The sequence below is a fragment of the Mustela nigripes genome, chromosome 11 (genome assembly GCF_022355385.1).
Source record: "Mustela nigripes isolate SB6536 chromosome 11, MUSNIG.SB6536, whole genome shotgun sequence".
In the NCBI taxonomy this organism is placed as follows: Eukaryota; Metazoa; Chordata; class Mammalia; order Carnivora; family Mustelidae; genus Mustela; species Mustela nigripes.
In genome coordinates, this window is record NC_081567.1 from 16,462,636 (window position 1) to 16,472,109 (window position 9,474).

Sequence of the window (9,474 nt, forward strand, 5' to 3'; positions counted from 1 at the left end):
ACTCTCCAAGAAACCGAAGACTCCCCTCGGCCTACAGCTTGCGGGTTTCAAGAAAGTTTTGCGCCCCATAACTTCAAGGCCGGCCACTGAGAGGAGGCGATCCTTAGTGTTAGCACGCAGACTTGTGTGCGCTGCGGCAGGACAGCAAATACAGAAGAAAACAGCAGGGCAAGACGGAACACGGAAAAGGGGACGTACACTTACTTTGCATCATGCGTTAGGAGTCCAGGCACTCTGTCAAAGTACTTCATTTAATTGTGACAAAGATCCTGTTGGAAAGTAGTAAGCGTAGTCTCAGTTTCGGATGACATCACCGGTGATGTCACCAAGACTGAAATCAGTTGCCTTTGTAGGTTTGAGAGTTACAGTGGCACGTGCCGAGGGTCACTGTGTCTCCACCCCTCCAAGCCTTCAACTCGTGCTCATTCCCCCATAGGTAATAACCGAGCAAACCCTGGTTTTTCCCCTCTTTTCTGCATCAGTGTGCCATCCAAGAAAAGTCACCCGGAAACCCTCTAAAGCTTAGTTGGGCAAAACGAAGTTGGTGTTCTCAGACTTAGCACAAACTAGACTCTGAAAGATTACATGGCTTCCTTCGCTCATACTGCAAATACTTATTAGGTGCCCGTGAAGCTTCAGGCACTCCGCTAACTGCTGTATCACGTTCCAAGTCACAAACACAGCAGCCGGCGGGATCAAGGTCAGGGTCAAACTCAGGTCTTTCTGACGCGAAAATCTGGGATTTTCCACATGTCCGTGATTTTCAAACACCTTAGAAACAAAACCTTACAAGATTCTGCACATGATTTCTGTCAAATGCATATACCTGTTGAACCCAAACCCTTCTATCAAGATACATAGGATATCACCCCCCCCCCAAATTCCTTCTGGGTCTTTCCCTGTCACTTCCTGTCCCCAACTCCCAAAAGGCAACCCATCTTTTGTGACTTTTCGCCACCAACTAGTGAAGCCTGTTCTGCATTCAAACTGCCATTGTACGGAGCTTTTGGAAAACTCACCGTATACCCCAGAGGAAATGAGTGAAAAGGCAAATGACTTCAGTATTATCATGAAAATCATTTTAACTCTGCGGCGGCCAGGGGTCTCCAGACCACATTTTGAGAGTCCTTGCTCTAGGGATTACAATATTTTGTTTTGTTTGAAATGTTAATATACTACTCTGTTTTGTGTTCTCAAAGCTGGAATCCTTCGCTGGGCCAGCCTCATTCCAGCAAGTACATCAAACTGGCCCAGGCACAGCAGCCTTCAAAGCTTCGCCACCGGGGGCAGGCTGGCAAGGCTTCCTGGCCACCCGAGGGGCTCTATTATCTCTCTCAGGAGTTCTCCTTCCCCACCCGGCCCCCCAGATCTGGTCCTTTTTTTCCAGCGCCAATTCCCTTCTCAGTCACGGCTGCTTTGCCTCACTTAGGATTCTGAGGACTGCAGAACAGACCCGTCTGCCTGGCTCACTAGTCTCCTTCCAGTTGTAATGGTGTAAATGCTACATGACTTTGCTCTGCTCTCCTTGGCTTCCTAAGGGCCTAGTTAAAAAAGGGGGGAAAAAAAGTTAAAAAAAAAAATCCACTGCTTCTTTCTCTTCTCCTGCTTGCCTGCCAGGTATTTAAGGACTCGATTTCTCAACTCAATTAAGACAACCCAAGGAAGCAGATTCCACCTTTATTCCCTTCTAGCACCTGAGGAAACTTTACCCTGGGTCTGTACCTAAGCCACTTATCCAACCTCTGGAGTCCCAGTCCCCTGACCTCTTTTCTGGCAGGTGTCTCACCAAATATCCGGGGACCGGCATCGGCTATGAAAACCTGAAGAGCCCTTCCTGAAGGGTGGGGAAAATCAAAGTGCGGAAAGTTTTATGTCAGTGGTTTCCGAAGTGTGGTCCAGGAAATTCTGGAGGCCCCTGAGACACCTGTGTGTGTGTGTGTGTGTGTGTGTGTGTGTGTGCGCGCGCGCGCGCGCACGCGTGTGTGTGTGTGTGTGTGTGCGCACATGCGAGGCCAAAGCTATTTTCATAATAGAACTAGGATGCCATCTGCCTCTTCCCTTGCATCCTTTCTTGAGAATGCGGTGTTTTCAAGAAACTATATGACAAACTGGTCTCACAACATCCTGAATGCACAAGCAGATAGCAGAATACAGCTATTTTCTTTAAAGCCACGCATTGTATTTCTAAAAATGTAAAACAGTGCCATTCTTCTATTTTTTTCCTTTCCTTTGAAAAAGTTACTTTTTTTTTTTTTAAAGATTTTATTTATTTATTTGACAGAGAGAAATCACAAGTAGATGGAGAGGCAGGCAGAGAGAGAGAGGGAACAGGCTCCCTGCTGAGCAGAGAGCCCGATGCGGGACTCGATCCCAAGACCCTGAGATCATGACCTGAGCCGAAGGCAGCGGCTTAACCCACTGAGCCACCCAGGCGCCCGAAAAAGTTACTTTTAAAATTAAAATGTTACTTATATCTTTTTTAAAGATTTTTTATTTTATTTTATTTTTTTTTAAAGATTTTATTTATTTATTTGACAGAGATCACAAGTAGGCAGAGTCAGGCAGAGAGAGAGGAGGAAGCAGGCTCCCTGCTGACCGGACAGCCTGATGCCAGGCTCAATCCCAAGACCCTGAGATCATGACCTGAGCCGAAGGCAGAGGCTTAACCCTCTGAGCCACCCAGGCACCCTAGTTTTCAGGGCTCGATCCCAGGACCCTGAGATCATGACCCGAGCCGAAGGCAGCAGCCCAAACCACTGAGCCACCCAGGTGCCCCTATTTTTTAAAGATTTTATTTATTTATTTGACAGACAGAGATCACAAGGTGGGGGGCAGGCTCCCCGCTGAGCAGAAAGCCCAATGTGGGGCTTGATCCCAGGACCCTGAGATCACGACATGAGCCGAACGAAGGCAGAGGCTTTAACCCACTGAGCCACCCAGGCACCCCAGACTTTTATTTGTTTTTATAAGTTTTTTTAAAAAAATATTTTGTTTATTTGACAGAGAGAGACATAGCAAGAGAGGGAACACAAGCAGGGGGAGTGGGAGAGGGAGAAGCAGGCTTCCTGCTGAGCGGGGAGCCCAATGTGGGGCTCGATCCCAGGACTTTGGGATCGTGACCTGACCTGAAGGCAGATGCTTAATAACTGAGCCACTCGAGCAGATTTTTAAATGGAGATAAAGGGACTGCATAGCTCAGTTGGTTAAGGGGCTGCCTTTGGCCCAGGTCATGACCCCAGGGCCCTGAGACTTGGTCCCAAATTCTGCTCCTTGTTCAGCAGGGAGCCTTCTCTGACTGCTGCTCCCCCCCTCTTGCTCTCAGACAAATAAATAAAATCTTAAAAAAAAAAAAGTAAATGGAGATAGAATTCACACAACATAAAACTTACCATTTTTAAGTGTACACTTCAGTGGTTTTCAGTATATTCACTATGTTGTACAACTATCACACTAATTCCAGAACATTTCTATCACCCAAAAAGAAACTCCATACCTAATGGCGATAGTCATAATTCACCCTTTCACCAAAGCCCTGATCTACTTTCTGTCTCTATGGATTTGTTACTGCAGTTTTGAAGTGCGTGAATAAATATTTTTAATTTGTTTTAAGTTCTAATACAGTTACTATGGAATAGACACAACCCATATAAACAAAAGATCTTTGGAGTTTCAATTTTTATTGTTTTTAAGATCTGTAAATTGTGGGCACCTGGATAGTTCAGTGGGTTAAGCCTCTGCCTTTGGTTCAGGTCATGATCTCAGGGTCCTGGGATCCAGACCCCATCAGGCTCCCTGCTCAGCGGGAAGCTTTCCCCCCTCCCCACCCCTGCCTGCCTCTCTGCCTACCTGTGATCTCTGTCAAAATAAATAAATAAAATGTTTTTAAAAATCTATAAATTATTTTTTAAGTAATCTCGAGATCAAGAGATGCATGTCCGCCAACTGGGCCAGTCAGGCACCCCTGGTGCCTCATTTTTTAAGAATGTAAAAGGATTCCAAGGCCAAAAAACTTGGGAACCACTGATCTAACACTTTTTTTTTTTAAGATTTCATTTTTATTTATTTGTCAGAGAGAGAGAGCGCACAGGCAGGCAGAGTGGCAGGCAGAGGCAGCGGGAGAAGCAGGCTCGCCGCCGAGCAAGGAGCCCGATGTGGGGCTCGATTCCAGGATATGGGGATCATGACCCTAGCCCAAGGGCTCCGCTTAACCGACTGAGCCACCCAGGCGTCTCTTACTTTTTTTTTAATAGGTTGGACCTACTTTCTAAGCCAGAACCCTACCAGGAGCTCAAAGATGGATATTCATCTCTGGTTAAGCTTCCAGAAGGAACAGGTAGCTACTTCGCAGACCAGTGCACCCCAGGACGTCGAGTGGGTGGAACCGCGGTGAAAACCACAAGCTACAAGACCGCACACGTCTTTAACTCTCACTCGGATGTGCTGAGTTACAAAGTAACATCTGCGCGGGTCTCCTGCAGCTCCGCTCTGACCTAAGAGGACACAGACGTCACCTGGCGCATCTGGGCTCAGCCAGAGGTGAGTGCGCCGTCATGAGTGTCCACATGCAGAGAGCGTGGTCCAGACCTCCAGCAGTGACAGAAGTGACCAGAAGGTCAAGTACCGTTGACTGGCCCTGAGTTCAAGTCCCGGAATCCACAAAAAAGACCCCCCTCCACCCCACAGGCCGCGAAACAACCCGAGGCAAGAAACCTCAGAAAATGAAGCTCTTAGAATGACCCGTGTTTCCCTCTTCCTCTTTCATATAATCCCCCCTTCTGCCGCCAATATAGCGAAAACTGAATTCCACGCAGGGAACTTTGGGGGTAAGTCGATGGAGTGCCTTCGATCCGTGCTTGATTCGTACCAAAATTCACGGCTGAGGGGGAAACACGAGGCGGCCCGTCTACACTCCCGCCTATCTATGCCTGGAAACCCGAAAGCCAGAAGGTACCGGGAGCCCAGGGCCCGGCCGCGCCCAGCAGCTCCTCCCACGGCCGGCCTCCCGCGCCAGAGTTCAAGCGCGGCGCCGCGGTGCCTCCCACGGTCAACCTGCGCGCATGCGTCCTCCGCCCGCGGAAACTTTTTCTTGCAGGTCCCGGAGGCGAACCCTAGAGGGCGCAATAGCCGAGCGCCTCCAACAGGGACTTCCGGCGGCGAGTAGGCGTGATTGGTGGAGCCCCGGGCAGGGGGCGGGGCACTGGGAAATTCGAATGGCAGAGGCGGGCCAACGGAGGGCGTGGAATGGACGCGGGGCGTCGGGGGCCGCTGAGGCGACGCGGGATGGCCTCGGCGACCTCAGGTACGCGAGCCCGGCCTGGGCGGGACGCCGGAGCCTGGTGGGGGAGCGCGCCGGAGTCCGGTCCCGGCGCCGCGGGTCGTCGGGGAGAGGCCGCGCCGGGCCGGGGACGGGTGGGGAGCGGGGCCGTGCGGCCGTCGGAGCGGGGCCGCCCCGGCTTCTGCCGGCCTGTGCGCGGGCCGCTGCGCCGAGTTCCGAGAGCCTCGGCCCACACTCGCGCTCTGCTCCTGCGGGAGCTCCGGTTCCTGCGTCGAGAGGGGACGGCGGGCGGGCGGGCGGAAGGAGGCGGACCCCGCCCGGTACGCACCGGCCGGCAGGAGCGGCGCGCGGCGGGAAGGGCCGGGGGAGAGCCCTGGGGGCGCGGCGGGCCGGCGGAGCTTCAGGGGGGCTGCGGCCGCCGCCCGAGCCCCGGCGGCCCGTGGACGCGCAGTCCCGTGCGTTGTTTGTCCGCACACGTCTCTGCGTTCTGGTCAGTGACCGTGCGGGCCCCGCGGCCCTTGATGGGGGCGCCGTGTGTTGGCCAGGCCCTGCCGAGAAACCGAGCTTTTGGGCAGAATGTCCGACGCAGGGTGAGCCCTTGCTGGGTCCCCGGCGCAGGGGTGAGCCCTGCGCGGCGATGAATCATTTAATCGTCGCACAATACCGGGAGGTGCTTGGTGGTTAGTGTCCCTGTTCTGCAGAGGAGGAGACGGAGACATCGCCGGTTCAGTCGCTTGCTCAGAGTTGACACGACTAGGGAAGACTGGGGTCTGGAGCTGCGCTCAGGCAGACTCACTCTAGAGCCTCTTACCCTGATGCCCGAGCATCTGACATGGTTGCTCTGGAAGGCCACCGCCCCTCGCCTTGTCAAGACGCCCTGTGTCTGCTGCACAGTAAATATCATAAAAGTGCTTGAGAGAATAGTGACCCTTCCCCAGACGAGCTTTCACTCTGTTCAATCGATGATCCTAGCAATACATACGATCACGGAAAGCCATGATAGATATGTATAAACCGCTGCAGAGAGTACAAAATCTGAAGTAAGTAAACCCTTGGATACTCCGGGAGGATTTGATTTAAGGAAGTGATACTGGAAGCGGGTTCGAAGGTTGGATGGCACTTTACGAGGCCTTGGCTGGATGAGAAGACCACCGAGTGATTTTTTTTTTTTTTTAAGAGTTTCTTTATTTATTTGACAGCACAAGCAGGGGGAGCGGCAGGCACAGGGAGAGGGAGAAGCAGGCTCCCCACTGAGCAGGGAGCCTGATGTGGGGCTCGATCCCAGGACCCAAGGTTCAGACCTGAGCTGAAGGCCGATGGATGACTGAGCCACCCAGGCACCCTCTCAAGTGATTTCTTATTTATGATGTATACAGAGGCCAATGACAGACGATGTCTGTGGCTTAGTTTTCTCATCAATAAAGGCAGAGTTAGGGACCGCTGGGTGGCTGAGTCAGTTGGGCGTCTGCCTTTGCTTGCTCTGTAGGGATTAGGAGTCATCAGCTTTAAGACAGTAAGTGAAGCTAAGAAAGCCTGGGACCATATCCATGAAATGAATCCGAGTAGCAGTTCTCAACGAGGGGCAGTGTTGTTCCCTGTGGGGACATCTGTGACATCTGGGGACTTTTTTTGGTTGTTATGAGGGGGGTGGCCCATGGAATGCCACTGTCATATGTGTCCAGCATATGTGTGCTAAACGTCCTACAACACACAGGAACACCTTATTACAAAGGATTGTCCAGCCCAAAGTCATAGTGCCCACATTGAGCAACCCTGTGCTGGAGAGATGGTAGAAGGAGCCTAGGAAAAAACGTTTAAGATTGGTGGAAACTTAGATGGGGAGAGCAGAGAGCTGTTTCCCTCCGTTCTCAGGCCTGGAAACTGAGGGGAAAGTCTTTCTCAAGGGAAGGCAGATCAAGGGCGTTGGTTCTTGCTGGGAAGTCCAATGGGATGAGGGGCAGGCATGTCTACTGGATTTAGCAGGTACGGAGGTCATTGGTGACCCTGCAGAATGGTGAGGGCAGACGTGAGCTGGTGCTGCCTGGAGGAGTGAGTAGCCAGAGTGCAGGAGTGTAAGAACAATCGCTCACGATTACTGAGCGCCGGCTGCTGGCCGCGGGGCCAAACATCGTGTGTACATTCTTTCTGTGGCTTCTTACAATCTTATGAGGGTAGATACTATTATAAAGAGAAACTGAAGTTCAGAGAGGTTAAGAAGCCTTCCCAAGGTCACACAGCTGGTAGGTAGAACTTGTCGTTTGACTCCAAGGCCTATGGGGTTCCATACGGGAAGGGGGGGCGAGGAGGACTGGGGGCCCATATGATGAACTTTGGAGTTAGACCTTCATTGGAAGCTCTGTCACTAGGTAGCTGTTGGCCATAGGCAAATTACCTGACCTCTATACTGAGGCTTCCACATTTGGAAAGTGAAAGATGAATACAAAATAAACTAAAACACTTACTGAGCTTTTACCGATGTGCCGAATGTTATTCTGGGCACTTTTACATCAGTTACCTTATTTACCGCCTTAACAACCCAGTGAGTACGGGTTTTCGTTTATTCGCACTTTACAGGTGTGGAAATTGAGGCACAGGAATAGACCCCCAGTTTATTCAGTTAGTTGTAAGTGGTAGAGCTGGGATTTGAACGCAGGCCATCCTACCTGGAGTAATGAACCTACTCACTGTAGGCTAGTTTACATGTTACTTCTTTTCATTCTCGTTAAGCCTTTGCAAGGCCCACCTCACCCCATTTTACAGACAAAGAAACCATGGCACATGGATGTTAAGTCATTTGCCCAAGGTCACAATCTAATAAGTGTTAGAGCTGGAAATTAGATTCACTTGTCTGACCCACGGCTATGCTCTTTCTACATCACCACAGACTTCCCCTTCCCTTTAAACTTCTGTAAATGCGGGGCACCTGGGTGGCTCAGCGGGTTAAAGCCTCTGCCTTTGGCTCGTGGTCCCGGGGAAGGACCCCGGCATCGGGCTCTCTGCTCAGCGGGGAGCCTGCTTCCTCCTCTCTCTCTGCCTGCCTCTCTGCCTACTTGTGATCCATGTCTGTCAAATAAATAAAATCTTTAGAAAAACAAAAACGAAAAAACTTCCGTACATGCTTCTATATCTGCCCTTTCTCTGTTCTTCCAAGAACCCTGGGCAAGAGAGACAAGGAGAAGCCCCTGCACGCATTTTTGACAAGTCAGTGAACCTCTTTGCACCTTAATTTTCCCATCTGCGCGGGTACGTCCACAGGTCTCTGCTGACCGGCTGCTGACTTTCAGGGTTCATGAGGATCAAAGGAGAACTAGATGCCCAAGTGCCTTGTAGCCGTGACGCGGAGTCCTTGGCTTCGTCCGTCAGGCGAAGAAGCAGAGGCCCACTGCTTGTAGGCCCTCTGCTTATGGGGATGCTTACTGTGTGTAAGGTTCTTAGCAGAGCCGTCTGTGCACCTTGGAGTCGTGCTGTTTCTGTGCTGGCCCCCGATACCAGCCTCGTGCCTTCTACGAGGCCCTGACAACCAGCTGCGACCACCCGCAAAAATGACAGAGTCAGAGCTGCCAGGAACTTCCCCAGGTCGTACATAACAGGCTAGATGGCATCAGCACTGAAACCATATTTTTGGAGGCCAAGAGATCTAGGTTGGAATTCTGCTGTTAGGGCAGCCTAACACTTGGTTGAGTGTCCCAGTTCTTGGATTTCGGCTCAAGTCATGATCTGGTGGTTGTGGATCAAGTCCTGCTTCGGGCCCTGTGCTTAGTGCGGAGTCTTTGAGATTTTTTTTCTCTCTCCCTCTTGCTCACTTACTCTCTCTCTCTCTCTCTCTCAAATGAATAAATAAATGTTTAAAACAACAACAATAAAAGAATTCTACTGTTAGCTGTGAACTATAGTGTGGTATCCGCCAATCCGCCAACATAAAACAAAGAAATATTTTCCTCATAAGATATTTTCAGCTCATTCAGTCTTTATGAAAATAAAGAGGATTGTTGTTAACATTTTTTTTTTTTTAAAGATTTTATTTATTTGGGGACGCCTGGGTGGCTCAGTTGGTTAAGCATCTGCCTTCGGCTCAGGTCATGATCCCGGCGTCCTGGGATCGAGTCCCACATCGGGCTCCTTGCTCCGCGGGGAGCCTGCTTCTCCCTCTGACTCTGCCTGCCTCTCTGTCTGCCTGTGCTCTCTCTCTCTCTCTCTCT

At 51.0% G+C, this 9,474-nt stretch overlaps 1 protein-coding gene across 1 annotated transcript in view; it reads left to right on the forward strand.

Moving 5' to 3' along the window:
- Positions 1 to 5,197: 5,197 nt before the first annotated feature.
- Positions 5,198 to 9,474, forward strand: part of KIF22 (kinesin family member 22) — a 13,757-nt gene continuing 9,480 nt past the window's right edge. Inside the window, exon 1 of the mRNA XM_059414934.1 lies at positions 5,198 to 5,299. Coding sequence (XP_059270917.1) covers positions 5,242 to 5,299 — 58 coding nt within the window. The 5' untranslated portion in view covers positions 5,198 to 5,241. The remainder of the gene's footprint in view (positions 5,300 to 9,474) is intronic.